Here is an 18434-nt window from a genome sequence, read left to right on the forward strand (position 1 = left end):
TTAGTATTGGGCCTAAAACCAAAGGAACAAGCGATAATAAAACCTGCAAAATTGACTGGTTCTGTTACCCCGGTGAGCAAATTAAAATACGTTTTATCAGCAGATCTCCATCTGATTCCTTCATATTTATATGAGAAACGCAAATCAACCCATCTCGTGGATCATAGGCTTGCATTTGTCAATCTACGTAGCTCCAAGCTAACCGCCGTCTTCAAAAAGGAACAGAGTACAGTAATGGAAAGAGGAGCTAATTTTACTCAGACTGAAAGATGCTCTTCTTAAAATATTTCCCAGTCCATGTTTCATTTAGAATGCTAATCCGCTGTCCACACATTTCCCACAACGAGGCCTGAATAAGATAAGAGAAACTCACACCCAAGGGATGTTAGCTCAAATATTGAGCAGAACAGAATTCTGAAATGTGTCGATTTCAAAATATCCAAAATCATGTTTTAATCATATGGTACCATCAGCTTCTGCATTCCTCTTAGAAAATGTCTTGGACCTCGCTTCACAATATGGCCTACAGGAATACTACATCAATTAGTTTAGTGTTGAAAGAAGGATTTCACCTTTTCTTAGAAATAACGGGAAATATTCAGTTGCTTGTTATCCAGATAAAAATGAACAGGACAGCATGAAAGTGGTTATATTCTCTTATTCATACTGGCTAATATATTTCAATGTCAAGGCAGAAGATAAATACAATGTAGATATGTGCATTCAAAATTAATCTACTTTGCTATTTGTACACCATTAGTGAAGCAGTCAGTTATAATCCTGTATTAACCTTGTGCATTATAAACTGAGAAGTGTGTGTGTTTTACTGACATCTGTATCTTTTTCCTCACGATAAAGCTTGTATTATAAAACACAACCTTAATACTGAAAGCAACAAACCACAGTGAGAAAATCAGCATACACCTCCAGATTTGACTGTTCAAGACACATAACAGTAACACAACAAAGAATAGCGTATGCATGTTTTAAAAAAGAATACAGCACTTTAGATTATGGATCACAAACAATAACACATCCTTCGTCATTCTAACCTTCTTTTACTTTATGTGTCAGCTTATGTGATACGCCATCAGTTTAGCGACTAAGTGCAGAAAAGTCCTACCTTTTTCACAGTGACCTCCTGTGAACCCAGAAGGGCAGAGGCACATGTTCGGTGACACACATGCCCCCCCACTCCTGCAGCCTTCTTCGCAGAATGCTAAAAAGAACAACAATGCGTTAGTTAATATATTGGACACATGGAGAAAAATCTCTTTCATAAAAAAGTTTCATAAAATGGCAAATGAAATACACAGCAATATTAAGGTGGGCCTTCAATGGGCAAGAAAAGAAATATAATTTTTAGATACCGTAGCAAAACTTGAAGAAGGTTCATTTGAGACTGACCTCTTCTATAAACCTACTGACATGCACCAGTATTTACACATGTCCTCTGCACATCCAATACACACTAAAAGGGCAATCCCAAAGGGGCTAGAAATAAGAATACAAAGAATATGCTCTAAAGAAAGTGACTCTGTAAAACAAAGAAATGTATTAAAAACAAATCTTTAAAAAAAGAGGAAACAAAGAAAGAATTATACAGACAGAGTTAAGAAAACCAAAAAGAGATGATCTACTAGATTATAAAAATAGAGATAAAAACGTCAAAAGAGTTCCATTAGTAATGACGTACTCTAAACTTTTGCCCAATATTTCTAAGATAGTTTGGAAACACTTGCGGATTTTACATAATTCAGAAACATTTTTAAAAAGTATTTCTTAGAGAAGCTAATTTAGGTGATATTTTTATTCACATTAAACATAAAAGAATAACTGACAGAATAGGTTCTACAAATACTTGTACTGGTACATGTTAAATGTGTACATACTGTAAAAATTGAAATGCTATTTATGGAATAGCCAGTGAAAAATGTAATGAAATAAACTGTAACAACTTTATATAAAATAATTCAGAACCACCTTTCATTAATTAGAAATAAAAATATTAATGAACCAGTAGTACAGAACTTCACCAGTCAAGGACATGCCATAAATTATGTAAAGTTTGTAGTATTAGAACAGCTAAAATTAGACAATGCGACATATAGAAGAATAAAAGAAAGTAAATGCATAAATAGACTGAACACGACAGCGGGACTCAACAGAAACTAATCAACTAATTAACTCCAATAAATACAAATCGTTTAACTAAATAACTAACTAAATAAATAAATAAACAAAATTAATTCAAAAGTTGTGCATGCTGATGTGCTGGGGAAACCAAATCAAATGATCTTCACAGCCAGCACTGCATGATAATATAAATATGTTTATATAAAAAAAAAATTGTTAATTAGAATTAATGCAGATTTAAAGATAGAAGGAAAAATTATGTCACAACATATAGACTGCCATTACATAATGTAAGAATAAATCATGGATTTTAATATATACAATAACAAGTAGTTGTCATGTCGTTAAAAAACTATAAATACCTCCAATGTTTTGATTCACACACATGCTCCCTTGAGAAAGATATTTACAACATATTGGCAGCTGGCTCTTTGAGCTATATATATATATATATATATATATATATATATATATATATATATATATATATATATATATATATATATATATATGGCATATATATATATAATATATATATATATATATATATATATATATATATATATATATATATATATATATATATATATATTGTTAGCAATAGCTTTTAAACATATAATGCCTACACACAACACTGTTTGGAAAGAATGCAAGTTACATAAAAGCTACACAAATAACAACAAAGCAAAATAAAACACAGGTTTGGAATAGTACAATATAATACCTTCCACATCAGGAATTACAATATTCTCTGATCATTCCCTCTTAACTTTGTAACTTTCTTAGTAAATATTAATTTGCACATTTTTATTTGGGTGTGACTTGAACAAGTTTAAAAAACTGACAATGCATTAAGTAACTTCTTGAAGGAGGAATCTGTGCTTACCCTGTTTTTTTTATTTTTTATTATTTACTTTACAACAATGAAACATTAGTAAACATACATTTAAACAAATGATCATTTGATATGAAATCTACCAAATATAACAACCACTTACAGGAAAATAAACAATTAAATAGATAAATAAAAAAAGCATAGTGCTCTGCCAGAAGCTGTAATTCACTTTAATTTGACTTGTTCCCCCCAGTTTAAGCATTTTTATCATCAGATAATTAGAAGCCTGATTGGTTCTGCACTAATAATCTGCACACTTAAAATTAATTACAGTTATATTGACTCAAGGTATCTATTTCTATAATTATCATTTTACTTCCATCAGCAGAAACCCATGCATGTCACCCTAATGACATCAATTAAGTGAAGAGAGTTATATTCCCTCTTTGGCACTGGATAAATGTTAAATGGATGAATATGCTTTAATGTAGCCTCCAGGAACTGTGCACCTGCTGCAGTGAATGTTACAGTGTGACCGCTGGCCAGACCAGGACGTGACTCTGAATCCAGAGGTGTATAAGAAGAAACAAGTTATTTCTGACGGTGGGCGAAGCACCGAGCATGTGCAGTCTGGAAAGCTGTGCCACCCAATCCTGAAATCCACAGTAAATGGCATCCATCACCACTTTCACGTTTTGACAGTATTTTCTAATGGCCAACAGTCAATGGGTAGGTGGGTGGCAGTTTTAAAAGTCCCAACCCAAATATCTTAACAGGATTTGGACTGAATTCAGTAAAACTGCAATTAGCCTTAAGTGTGGACCTTCGATGGACAAGAAACACACCTTAAAGTACTGGTCATTGCTATAGAAATTAAAAAAAAATAATTAAAAGTGTATTAAACACTACATTTTGTCTGCATTCAGAATTTATATTCACTAATCACCTTTGGGAAGCTGGCTCAACAAATACTATCATTTCCTAAACCCACAGAAACAAGACTGCCATTAGTTATTCATCACAGTTTGTTTTTAATGTATGCATCTGTATATGATGCTGTCAGAAGTAGAGACAAGCAGCATAGACTAGCACCATTTGCTATAAAGAGACAAGCAGTGCTTGAAATGGGAAAAACAAAAGTTGCGGTACTCACAGAATCTCTCAGACTCCCTGTTCAGCTCTCTCTCTGTCTCCCTTTCCACCTCTACCTCTGTCTCCCTGTCCACCTTTATCTGTCTCCCTTTCCACCTCCATATCTGTCTCCCTGCCTAGCTCTCTCTCTGTCTCCCTGCCTAGCTCTCTCTCTGTCTCCCTTTCCATCTATATGTCTGTCTCCATGTCCAGTTCTTTAAGGCACACTGTCCAGCTGTCTCTATTTCCCTCTCTCCCTGACCAGCTCATCTCATCTAATCAGTACTACGTCTAATTGCGACTTGACCTGGACCTTTCAAAATAAAATCCCCCGCTCTGTTTTGCAATACACTCTGGGAGTTGCAGTTGTTTTGCAGTGCACTCTGGGAGCTGCAGTAGTTTTGCAGTGCGCTCTGGGAGTTGCTGTCTGTGCTCTGCTGTAATGTAAACCTTGCAGCTGCTGTTGGGACAACAAAGTAACAACTAGAAAGTAACATGAATGCAACTGACGGTTTGGAAATGAAAACAGGCAGACAGTCAAAGTGCTACTCAAATGTTTTAAATTCAGAAGTGGCAGGACTCAAATATTTGAAATTGAGAAGTGGCGGTACTCTCTACCGGTGAGTACCGCCCCATTTCAAGCACTGGAGACAGGCAGGGAACTAGGCAAGATAAATACTGGGAATTGTCTCTGAGCAGAATTAACAATATTATTCCTAGATCTAATTGACAGTCAATTAAATAATCAGGCAACTGTCAAATAATTACTTGGCACCTCATTAAAAGATCAATGCCTGATTATCTAATTCAGATACACCTTTCCAAATAGGATAGCATTTACAAGGAATACCAAAAGTACAAAAGTGTACCATACCATATTGGTTTTTTTTTGTTTTTTGTTGTTTTTTTTTTAGAAAAGTGATAATATCAAAACCAGCACACTGATGTAAAACTAATTTTTGTTGTGGCAGCTATTTAGTTTTTACAAGTGGTGCCAGTTGTGCCAATATCTGGGTGAACCCACAGCAAAACTAAAATGCTTATTAAGGTGAACTAATTAACTTTTTTTTTTAACAAACATTTTCATGTGGGATAATGGAATAATATCAGTGTTTCATTTAGATAATGGTTGCAAAGCTCTTCCACTGCATCCCACAGCCGTGCACATTAGACACTTCGGCAGAATTGCTGGCAAGGGATCACTATTTCTAAAGATAAGTTACTTTCTTCATATTTTTTTTTTCATTGAATTATGCCTTTCCAAGGACACTCAGTTTTATACACAAAAGTATGCAGTCATTGCCTGCATTAACTATATTTGCGCACTTCGAAGTGTCACAAAAGCATATATATTTCTCAATTCATTGTATGTGATAAAGCATCTTGCACATTCATAGCTTTATAGATTTTTATACAGAGTTTTGTTGGCGCTACATTATTTGTGTGATAAGCATTACTTAACACGAGACTACCGGGAAGATAAAGAAGTGTACTTCTGTCTCAGTAAGTAGTACTTAGTAAGTAAGTAGTACAGTAGTACTAAACTGGCACTGTATAGCTTTGTATGGAAAAAAAAAATAACTTATTAAAGAGCTTTCATTAACAAATAAAATGCACTCGGACTAATATACACCTGGGGCCTGTTTCACGAACGTGGTTTAATAAAGCCAGGCTTAACTTAAGTTATCTAGTTTGAGTTAACTCAATATAACTTAACCGGCTAACTTGGTTTCAAGAACGTAGATCGAATTTAACTTGATCTAGATAACTCAAGCAGGGTTAACTTTCTGTCAATGCGTGTGGAGCCTACCGTTAACATGCATTCTATTGCGGCGTCAAGTGTGTTGCCATGGTAATCTTTATTAAAACGGTCATCTAAAAATGGAGAAGTTAAGAAGAGCGACTTTCTTTACTGCCACTGAGCAACACATTTTAATAACGACGTATGATCAAGTAAAAGATATAATCATTAAAAAAAAAGTGTCAATAAAGCCAGGGAGGTAGCCTGGCAAACAACAGCTGATGCAGTCAGTGCCTATGTAGACTCACTTACACCTCAAGCACTGAACAATTTTGACTGAATGTAGTTAGGCCTATGCAATCTGTCATTTCCACACCTGCAAGTCGTGTGAGAGAAAGAGAGAGAGGGGAGGTTTTAATCATACTTAGACGGACTTGTTAAAAATAGAGACCACAACAGTACCTCTTTTATAAAGCTCAAACATAAAAATATAATTCAGACTAGTTTTTAAACATATTCATTAAACACAATGCTATGCTAACAATTTATTCTAAAAAGTAACTTTGTATAATGTAAGCTTATACATATACGTAGGGCCTACACATTCAGACATACTGAAATTTAGATTCACTTGAAGTAAACAAAATGTAGTGTCAGATGAGACAAACATACACACACACATTTTGCTCAAGGCTCAAAGGAGCCAACTTCCCAATATTTCGGTATGTTTAACATACAGGAATACTCTCTCCCAACAAAAAGCCCTTCTCACAATAACAGCGCCAACATATACAACTCCCGCTAGGAAAGGTGCTGCCATTTTACCTTTTTTTGTTTTTTTTTTCCAGATTTAAAACTCAGGATTATTCTTAGTTAACCTGCTCTGGTTATAAGCCTGAGTTATTATTATCTTGTTTTGTGAAACCGAATAAGCCTGAATTTCAAATCTAAACCTGGAAGTTAGCCAGATAACTCTTTAAACCACGTTAGTGAAACAGGCCCCTGTTTTGTTTTACTGAATGAAGAATTGAACCTTATAAATGTTTTTCTTTTACTATTACAGAACAAAATGTGTTAAATTGTTTGTACATTCAAAGTTTCCCGTTAGATACTATAATAGGCCTCGACCACCTCAAGAATAACTATGACCTTAAGATGAATCTTTTAACAGTTTTGGGAATGCTAAAACAATGCAAAAGTAACTTGGCATATCTATTCATGTTGCTTCTTTTGTTCCATGCTTTTCAGAAATATGCATACAATAATATAGGCTACATGAGAAATACTGCATATATTGCACTGTACTTATGCTACTTCAATAGAACATATAAACCTTCTTAAAGTAAGTTCTTTCCACATATAAAAATATAGTTTCTTTCTGAGCTGGTACTGAGATGCCAAAGCTGAGGCTGTATTCAGACATAAGTGAATCTCTTATCTGCAATTCCATACAATAGCACATGAGGGTACATTAAACCAATGACTTGCAAAGCAACCACAGGCTGACTCTGTATTTCAGATAAGGTGAAGTTTACAGCTTAGGACTATGAAGCATTTTGCAGGAATAATTGCAAATGCATATCCACTACAATCTAATTCGGTCAAATTCATAGACAGAATATTGCAATTTTAAATCTTTTGATGGTTTTGCAAACCTACATGTAGATACAAAACCATAAAAGTCATTTTGATTTTATTCAGATACTATCCATAATTTGTACTGCCCTAAATGTATTTCATCCAGAACAAACAGTTTTGCTGTTGAGTAAAATGAGAACAGTTTTGTAGTGTGGTTAGAATAACAAATCACAAATATCTTTGTTCCCATGTTTGGAGCTGCCCTTTTGTTACAAAGATATGCGATCCCTGAAGAGGGGGTGTGGGACAGGAGAGGAGAGGTAATGCAAAAATTAAGCAACGATGAAGAGTAAGCAAGGCGTGTTTAATTGGTTACTTTGTTAGAAATTTCATGTATATTTTAGTGTCGGGAAAGCAAAAAAACAGTCCTACATATGTTATATGTTTGTGCATTGTAATTCCATATCAAGATTACTTTTTATGTATAATGTACCTATTATCGAGAAGGATGTTATACCCAGAAGGTAGGATTTCATTTTAAAAAATGCATTGTGAATTCATACATTTATAATAGCTTAATATGAATTTAACATTCACATTCAAGTAATTACATTTAAGCTGCAGTGCATTACCAACACATTATGGTAATGAAGTGTTACTATAAATAAAGCATTACTGAATGTTGTTGCAAAACCACTGTCAGGCATTTTACATGTTCCAAATCTGTGTCTATGGAATTTATTATCTTGTGGAATGTAAGAAAAGGAGCAATAGTGTGGATGGGAATGTGATCCTGGATTCTGCTGAACAATCTTAGAACGCTTACTTCATTCCCATTAAGTAGATTGTCAAGACAAAAAAAACTTTATTTTCCACTTACCAGTAAGGCTTGGTAAATCATGTTAAGCATTTGAAGTTAAGATAAATCTGCCTTTGTCATCCCGGGACTGTAAATGAGACATAGATCTAGATTCTCAAAGCTACTCCAGATAGTTAAAATGCACCAGAGTAAATTTACCAAACCAGAAATAACCCAGCCCATCAATTTAAGGACTTTGTTTGTTTTTCTTGTTAGGATTGGAATTGGTATTTTTTTTTTTCTTTTAGAATGCAGAATGACAATTTCTAAATGATAAATAGCTTTGGAAAAAATGTATCTTTACTTTGTATCCCAGTAAACCAATTCTAAAATCAGTAAATCTATAGCCTCCATCAAAAGTGAATGAGTGTTAACAACTGTCCCAAACCAGACTCAAAAGCCATTTGATCAACCACATATTCAGCAATTCTCATTGCCATACACCAGTTGTCTGATTTACAGCGAGGACACCTAATGGGAGCAAATAGGAATGCAATACTCAGAAAGAGTATGGAATTAATCAGGCTTGGAAGGAGCGTTACCCTGGAGGAATGTGAGGCCTGAGACCCGAGGGAACTGAAAGGGATGGCCCTTGTCACGAACAAGCTGCAACTGGTGTTCCAGCTGCCAGAGAAAAAAGAATTGTCTTTTTCTTCCATTATCTAACCTAGCTCTACATTCACCCACAAGATGTACTGTAGCTAGGGAAAGAATGGGGAAATTAGGGAAGTAGAGCTATTGATCCATGTAACTTACTTAACCTTGACCAAAATGAAAGCTAATAAGAAGCCAAGACCAAAGCTCTAGAGATTGAACATTTATTGCACAGAGCTGCATCAACAGCAGTAAGGAACCTTACTGTGACCATGACATTTCCCATAAGAATCAAACTCATATCGCAGAATATTCATAATTCCAAATCACGTTGTAATGTCTATGTATTATTAATGCACTGGGTATTGAATAGCCACTGCTCCTTCAAAATCTGCATACAGTTTCAGTTAAAAAATCTGCACTGAATTTTAAATCTTAACATGAATAGTGCAGGACATTAAGACGCTGCAGACCCATGAGACGGTTTCATGCTCTTCCCATCAATTACAAATCAACATAATTAGTAATACATTTGGTCTAAGAATAAAGTGGTTATGCATTACAATAGGTCATTCACAGATAATTACCCAGGCACCGAGACCACCGCGCTACCCAAACAACAATAACTACAATAAAAATGATTCTATATACATGACCGTTGAAGACCGGCAGGTGGAGGCACAACATTGACCACCATTCTTCCCGGGGGGAACTTACATTCTTTGACTATAAGCAATACAAACAATAATTCAGCTGAGAATTCTGACTTTTTTTTTTTGATTAGCCATGTAAACAATAACAGAATCAATAACCTCTCTTATCCTGACACTGAACACTTCAACAGTCGCTGAACCCTCCCCCAAGTCAACTTTATAATGAAAGAGCTTTCAAAACTAACCTTCTACATTTGTCAATCGTTTGTTTGATTAAAGCATTCACCTTCGCTCTCACAGGCTTTGGCATTGGCACCACAGATACTAGGATTTGTGTGGTACCTCACTAAGCTATGTTGGGAAGCACGGTGCTGGTTTTAAACAGCCTTTATATAAGGATAAATGACAGGATCCAGCTTTTTATTGATCATGAGATGAAAAGGTAACTACAGTTACAGTTACAGCTATGGCCAAAAGTTTTGCATCACCTAGAATTTTATATATATATATATATATATATATATATATATATATATATATATATATATATATATATATATATGATATTTTATTTAACCTCATGTAATCAAATAAATTACAGAATGATATCGCAAAAGTCTACTGGAAGCCATAATAGTAGTACAGTATTTCATTTTAGATTTTCGAAATGTCACATTTTTCAATGTGTCAGTTTTTTGTTAAGTAGATGGAAAAACTACAAAGGGTACATAATTCAGCATGCTAACTTAACATTATTATGCAGGTTTCATTCAACGGGATGTTAATTCTATAGGGTGAGGCAACACTTTTGGCCATTGCGGTACAGTAGGGTTGAATATCCCCATTGATGTGTTAATCATATATTCCAGAGTGACCTTTGTCATGGTAGTCCAGTATTTAGATTCCCCTGCTTCCCCTCTCAACAGTTTTTCCTTTCCTTCAATATTTTCTATAGCAGTGAGTAATAGCCTATAATATTGTTTCACCCATTTCTCATGTTCTACTTCTCTGAACTACACAAAGTACCAGCTCTCTTTTCTAACTAAAAAACAGAGCTGGGATCATTTAATTCCAAGTGTGGAAAAGGGTTAAAAAAAAAAAAAGACAATAAAGTGAATGTGAAAGAAAGACAGACAGAAATGGAGGGAAAACAATTTTAAGAAACGGAGGGCATGCAGGCTGGTAAAGAAGGAAAGATACCTCTTACATGTAACTATTTCACCCTGGTTTAATCCATGTTACCCTTTCATTTAACAGCCATATGCTGTAGTCTACAGGATGCTCTTTAATAGACTGGTGGAGTGCCTGAGGCAGCTAATCTTACGCTCCTGTGTACATGATCATAGATCCAGGAGAAGTGAGTGTGCTTTTAATTATTAGGTTATGGATCAGTTTTAACTAGATTGCCCTTGACATTGCATAAGGTAAACTTACTAAGCAAAACCTCTGACCCTTCCTGATGCAATAAAAGCAATTATGTAATTCTTATTTTTTTATATCTATTTTTTTAAACAGCTGTAGTCATATTTATGTGTCTGCATTAATTTTCTGTTGTGGCGCTGGTTATTTTTATATATTAAAAAAACATCCTTTCAAATTGCAGGCAATAGGTGTTTTCTGTGTAACATCTTATTTTGTTATGTTAAATATTATGAAACAGTGTAACAACAATACTTAGCTGTCTTGTTGAAACTCTAATACAAGTTCTGGTTTGAGTTTGCAAGCAAAGTTTATTTTGAAATCAATCAGGTGTAAAATTGTTTGAATGTTCTACTGGCCTTACTGTGGCCTGTGGCTAATTTCCATGTCCAATTCTACCATACGGAGAAGGTATGCTTATTTTAAAATATATTGTTTTTTTAATCGAAGTCATCTGTTCACTGTGTATCAGGGACCATTGTGTATCTTCAGCAACCTGTTTTCTGAACCATTCACTTGTATAAGTTCAACTGTTTAGCTGGGCTCAAAATCGGACACCGTATTATAAATTAACACACATGTATAATTACTAGTAAGAGCATTATACAGACTGGGTACCTAATTTAAAAAGTTGAATGTACTCTACTGAATCAAAACATGCTTAGGATTCCAGACTTATTAATGAGAAATATAATTAAAATAAAGCAGGGCTTTAGAATTGAAAAGCTGATAGACGTCTGCTCACTGAACGCCTTCCCATTATTTGTTAGTTTGTTAAAGCAATATCCAATTAGTTGCCACTTAAACCATTTAATTGGTTTTCTCAGCCAGATTTGTTTAGGAGGAATATTTAAACAGGCGGATGGTTATACTTTGTTTAGTAACGTGTTCTCCAGGTCTCTTAATATGTATTCTAATGAAATGTGATGGGAACCAATCATTGAGCAAAAACACCAGAAATATACTGTTTATTATTTACTTTGTTTTCTATTTCATTGTTGTTATTATTTGTTTATTTAGCAGATGCCTTTATCCAATGACTTACAGAGACTAGGGTGTGTAAACTTTGAATCAGCTGTAGAGTCACTTACAACAATGTCTCACCCGGAAGATGGAGCACAAGGAGGTTAAGTGTCTATCAAATACCCCATCAAATACAAACTAGATAATTATGACAATAATCAGGTTGCATTTAGAAATTCTACTTGAAACACTTTCTGGTAACCTCAAGTGTAAAATCAGAAACAACCAGAAACGAGACAAAGACCCAGAGAGATGGCTGTCTTAACATGCAATGTCACTACTACATTTAACATCAGCTAAGTTTGTTCTTTTCTTGCAAATGTTCTATGCCTTGGAGTGCCTTCCATTAATGATGCTGACTGTCTTTTATAAATCACAGTAGAATCCAGTGGCTCTTTGTCTGTCAAATTAGTCACCGGAGTGATAAGACAATAGATAATGTTTTTTTGTCTCTGAATGGATTTCAACCACTGAAGATCTCATTGTCTTATGAATAAATTAGAGGCAGTGGGACTATTTCTGTGCCTATGACATTAACATGAAGGTGAAGATATTATTCTCCACTGAAGGAGATGTAATTGGCATGATCAAATCTGTCATAGTTAGTCAAACTTAGGCCGATGTGGAGTGTGATTCTCTCCTTTCAGGAATATCTTTGTAATACTGCAAATGGGATGTGTAACACAGGAAACATTAAATGGTGCTAGAAGTGTTCCAGGGGATCTGACATAGTGAGTCTTCAGGAGGCTGAATCTTGAGTGAAAGAAGGCTTGTTCCACAATTGGACCTACACTAGGTGGAATCAATCAAGAGACATGTGACCAGCAAGGCAATATCTACGTGATAAATGAAAAATGTTTCCTTCTGAGACATAATGCACAGGATGTGAGCTTACTTAAACAGCAGGTCCTTATGTAATGCTCCTCAAATACAGACATTAGCAGATCCCTAGCCTCCAAGGACATCAGTGTGTGTAGTTTGACTGTAGACTTGACTGGTCTGCATATTCACACCGGGGTCTGAGAAAGCTGCCTGAAAAGTGTACTTATTAGACTTATCAAGTGTACAGTCTCAGTATTAGCAATCTGGTTATGGCTAGATGAGAGACCTGTCTGTGGTTTGGCTGAATTAGCTGTTCAGAGCTGTAGTTTGTGCTGTAGTTTGTTTAATAGCTTTTGCTCTGTCTGGCAATGGTGGCTCCTGACAATAAAGCTTGCATTTTCTTCATTCAATTCCAGGCATCATCTACATGGCTCACCTTTCCTTCATCGTTGCACTATTTACACCTCCAGTACGATGTCCATTGACACAGTTTCGATTTTTCTGGTACTCTCAATTTTTGTAATACGTTGTTTTATTATTTTTACCTACGTAATCACTAAATTAACCTTAACAGGTCGCATACTGTACAGTCTAAGGCCTATGGAACAGTCTCAGAAGAATCCACAATGTTACTATGGCAACAGTCAAAGTATGCAAGTATAAGGCTCATTTGCATAGCCATGGTAATATGGTCTATAGACATACAGTACACAAAACAAGAAAGATTTGCATGTTGCTTTTAGGGTGCACTGTAGCAGCCATCTATATATATAGAACATTTTTATTGCCTAGGAGGCCTGATATTAATCAGCAGTTTATACCTGCACAGCCAAGGAAAATGGCAGGTTGTGATGTGCTAATTTCTGCCAATGCAGCATGATGAAATTGATGAAGTGAGCAACAGCAGGGGTGAGATTATAACAGCTTTCTCCAGAATAGAAGCCAGGCATCATGTTGTCTCTGTCAAACTGCTATCTGAGAGTCTCTTATCATACCTGAAAAGAGAACCTTGTCTTTCCAGTCGAGTTTTCTCCCTCATTGCTTTTATTTTGCTAATTTAGAGCTCATGACCTAAAAACCACATCTTTTATCTCTCTCTATGTCTGTGAAAGTGCAAAGCCGCAGTATGCAAAATAATTCAAAGCTTACTAAAAGGCATACAGTCTTTGTATCTCTCTTTATGTCTGTGAAAGTGCAAAGCCACAGTATGCAAAATAATTTAAAGCTTACTAAAAGGCATACAGTCAGCGATAATCACCTACAGGTTTAGCTTTAGGTAGGGTGGCTGTTGACTGCTTACAAATTCGAAACACCCTTTTTGTTTTGTGTATTTTAATACATAAATAAGCAATGTTTGTTGTACTCACTGTATGGCAAAACTAGTTTTTGCTGTAGTTCAGAGTTTTAAGTGACTAATGTGTGTATGATTCTGGCTACCCAATGATGCAGTTGACTGTAGAAGGCAAGTAAAACATTATAATGGGGGGGGGTTAAAATATAACATGACTGTAGTTCGGTACTGTGATGTCAGTGAAAAAAAAGATTTTATCAAATCCAGGTCATCAAAAACCAATGATCCAGCCTGGTAACTATTGCAGGATTTTAATTGGCTTAGGATGACATATTTGTGATAGGAATGGTATTGCTTTTTTAGGACAATAAGCTATTTTGTATCCACTCATCCATGGCAATTTCCCATTTCTGTGTGGCAAATCAAGAGGAGACAATTGCATATAGAAACGATAAAAAATACTAAAGACTATGAACCCTGAAAATGTATAAAGGTAACACTCAGGGCTGATGATTACTATTAAACTTTAAACATTTTTTGGTTCCAGGCAAATATCTTGATTTAACGGAAACATTACTGCATTAACGATTTTCAGCATCATACATCATGCTGTGGCCAAAGATGAAAAATGTCAAGGGGCTGGTCTGAATCAGGAGGCACCTGATGAGCTGAACTTGGGTGACAACACTGTCACCTTCCTTTTAGAAATTTAGAGGGAGTCTGGAATGTCCTGAAATGCATTTCAATGAAGACATATTAATCTGGCAGACTTTTAACATTGCTGGCTAATGGCTAGGTGAATGTATTTTATATACCTAAAGGTTCAGGAATTGCATCGGGCCAGATCAGTGGATGAGTTTTTAAAGCTCAGAGAAGTTAGACGCAGTAAGGAGAAATTAAACCTGGAATTGCTTTCATCAGAAAATACATTAATTGGGAAATGAATGCAGATTAAATTCTAACAGCTGTTTGTCTTTTTCTGATCACAAACTGAAACTGATTCAAATTCAGCAACGTTCTGAGACAAAGGGAAGGGGCGGAGCTACCTGCACAACGGAACACAACAAAGTGAGGCAGATTTTCCAGGGACAGCGCGGGAGCGACATCGTGTGAGAACGGTTTGAAAAGTGCAGAGCAGTCAGAAGCCGTTTGAAAGCAGATTGACAGCTGCAGAAACTAAACTTAAACTTGCAAAAAAATAAAAATAAATAATAATAATAATAACACGGCCTTCAAAGCCAGTAGTCTGTGACACCTGCATGATGTGGGAAATTCGAGAAAACCCAGCAGAGCTAATCCAAGTGTGTGTAAAGTGCCGCACAATCCGGGACTTGCTTAAACGAATAAGTATGCTAGAAATGGAGCTGCAGGAAATGAGATAGCAACAGGAGCTTGAGGAGCTGGCACACCCACAATTCTTGGAAGTCTGCACCCCTAACAGACTGAAAGCCACCACAGAGATAGAAAAGTGTTAAAACAGCTGGGTTCCGGTAGGTAGAAGCAGGGAAAATAGGAAACTTCGTCAAACACCATCATAAATCAAAACATCCAACAAATCTGAGCCACTTCAAAATTTATATGATCAAAACCAATATCAAGAGAACGAAAGTAACAACATCCAGGACCCTATTAACAGTGGTGGCCAGCCAGCAAAAAGAAGGGAGGTACTGTATGAATGTTGGGGACTCCATATTGAGAAACACAGCAAGTTCAGTTTGCAGTTTGGACCCCCTTACTACAACAGTATGCTGCCTTCCAGGAGCCTTTGTCACACACATCACTGAGAACGCAGACACAATGAACAGGAGATGACCCGGTAGAAGTCGTCCACATCAGTACAAACAACATTGGAAGATAAAGACCAAAATCCCTGCAAAACAAATTCAGAGAGCTAGGAAGAAAATTAAAAGACAAGATCAAAACTGGTATTTTCCGGGATATTGCCGGCATCTTGCAAAGGAGCATACGGACAGCTGGAAATAAATAATCAAAATATATGGCTAAAACATGGTGCATACAGGAATGCTTCACCTTCCTTGAACATTGGACCACATTCTACAACAAGGACTATCTACATAGGTGGGACAGACTGCACTTAAATAACTGAGTCTTGAACAAAGAAGAAGGTGGTCTCTACTTCATATTAGCTTCTAAAAAAGAAAAAATATTCCCCACCTGTTTATTACAAGAGTTACCCCATATCCTGATCCCAAGATGCAGTGACAGGGCACTGGTATTCTGGGTATCATCACATCAGAGTTTTCTTCAAGCTACCCTGTGTTCCAAATACTATCATGGTCCTGTCCTTACTTACACATCAGCAGAGAATTGAATACCCTGCCCACTTTGTCTGAAGAATGCACAATCGACAACATGCATTAAAAACGCCTGACTACCATTCACTTTATTCTCAATCTCATTTAACGCTATGAAATTGTTTTATGAAAATAATATTGCACAGCTGCCTGACAGTGATTTGCACATCAGAAAACAACTGAAGTAAATCAACCAGTGTGCAATCCACAACCACAACGGGTACCAGAGAGCAGATGCAGTAGTTGTAATGCTGGTAATCAGAAAGGTATATAGGGTTCATTTTTTATTGCATTTTGTTATCCAGAAAGATTTAACTGAGAATTTCAACATTTTAAACTATTTCCTCTTGCCTGGGATATCATGCAATAAGGCTCTATTTAGTAGCCTCTGCTTTCCAGCCCTTCAGAAGTGATCCAGCCACACGCTGATAGCTGTACTGCATGATATTGATTTTTTGTTACCCTCTGGCAAAGTGCATAGCAGAGTGACAGAATCCATCCACATATGGCCACAGCTTTCAGACTTCCATCACCCATCACCTCAACAACCTACAAATTGTTGCCAAAGGAATCCACTAAACTCTTGTGTTCTTCCTTGGAAGGTTTGAGGCAATGAAGTCCTATTAAATATAAACTCTGTGCCGAAACAAGGAATGTTGCACTGATCCCAGAGTTTATGCAATGCTTGTAAAACACATACACACTAAAAAGCAAGCTCTACCTTTATCTTACATCTATTGACACAGTATTGTTTATTACTAGTATATTGGAAGGAACCAAGTAAAAATGGTTTGAAGACCTGGTCCGAATACAGGTCTGAAATACCAGTTATCTTAAGTAATGTTTGCTTTTTATTGTTTAGAATCACTTTGTAGCTCACTTATCGGTACCACTTTTAAAAAATGACTGCTAACATGTAATTAAATGCACATGAATTAACATGAATTATTTCAGAACTCAGAGGAAGTGCAGAAGACATTCGGCTGTTTTTTCTGTGGTATTGAGCCACTATCCTAAGCCACTGCATCAGCCTATACATTTTTCTTTAAACAAAACCCCATACTGAAATAGACCATTATAAAGATGGACCCTCTTATTGTCTCCCTGACAGAGGGATGTAGTGTTCAAGTTAATCATAGTGACCGCACTAATCTATAATCTACTTCCATGTTTTAATCGAACTCCCTTTGCTGGTTCGTTGCTTGTAGCTCAGAACATGTTTATGTAATTGCCTTATCGTCCTCACTGGATCAAAAGCAAACTGCCTAAATTGGAAAGAGGAAAGAGTGATTGATATACGCCAACCCTATTTCTCAACAAGCGTCACCATCTCACCTAACAGTGACTCTTATTTGACTTTATATTAATCCAGAGTTAATTTAAGTTTTAGCTCCCTACAACTCCCCTCCAGTTGGTTGGATGGTATTGACAAGATCATTTCCTTATCACAATGGCTTGCAAATCCTTAACGAATCAGCCAAGGCTGTAGAATTTCTGAGTTAATATCGCAACTGATAGAGAACTCAAAAGTTGAAAACTGACAAACGAAATGAGAAGAATATTACTTGACTGCATTCTGACCAACCTCTTAAATTAAAACCATAGCACAGCAATTACCAGAGCACAGCTACAGCATTAGTTCAGGATTGATGAAGAATATTAATTCTAGGAATGTAATGTAAATGCATCATGAAAAATAAGGTGTTTTGTTTGTGGTAAAAAATAACAAGTCAAAGAAGTCAAATTCCTCCTCTGCAATCTAATTTAAATAAATCTTTCCACAACATGTTTTTTTTTTTTCTGCAGGCAAAATAACAATGGATTTAATTACTTCCTAGAAGCCAGGAACATGCTGGCTGCAATATAACTGGAAACATTGATTCTGTTTTTTATTTTGATAGATTTATATTTTATGCATGACTCATGAAGCTAAAATGCAAGACACCAATAATAGGATTCTCACATTTACCATATGACTACCTCTATGCTTTTAAACCAACAGGCTCATCAATATGGATCCTGCCACCAATTTGGAAG

At 35.9% G+C, this 18434-nt stretch overlaps 1 protein-coding gene across 1 annotated transcript in view; it reads right to left on the minus strand.

Moving 5' to 3' along the window:
* LOC121295042 (protein kinase C-binding protein NELL1-like) overlaps nucleotides 1-18434 on the minus strand; it is a 130679-nt gene that overhangs the window by 19052 nt on the left and 93193 nt on the right. Inside the window, exon 15 of the mRNA XM_041219333.1 lies at nucleotides 1124-1219. Coding sequence (XP_041075267.1) covers nucleotides 1124-1219 — 96 coding nt within the window. The remainder of the gene's footprint in view (nucleotides 1-1123; nucleotides 1220-18434) is intronic.

The sequence above is a fragment of the Polyodon spathula genome, chromosome 19 (genome assembly GCF_017654505.1).
Source record: "Polyodon spathula isolate WHYD16114869_AA chromosome 19, ASM1765450v1, whole genome shotgun sequence".
In the NCBI taxonomy this organism is placed as follows: domain Eukaryota; kingdom Metazoa; phylum Chordata; class Actinopteri; order Acipenseriformes; family Polyodontidae; genus Polyodon; species Polyodon spathula.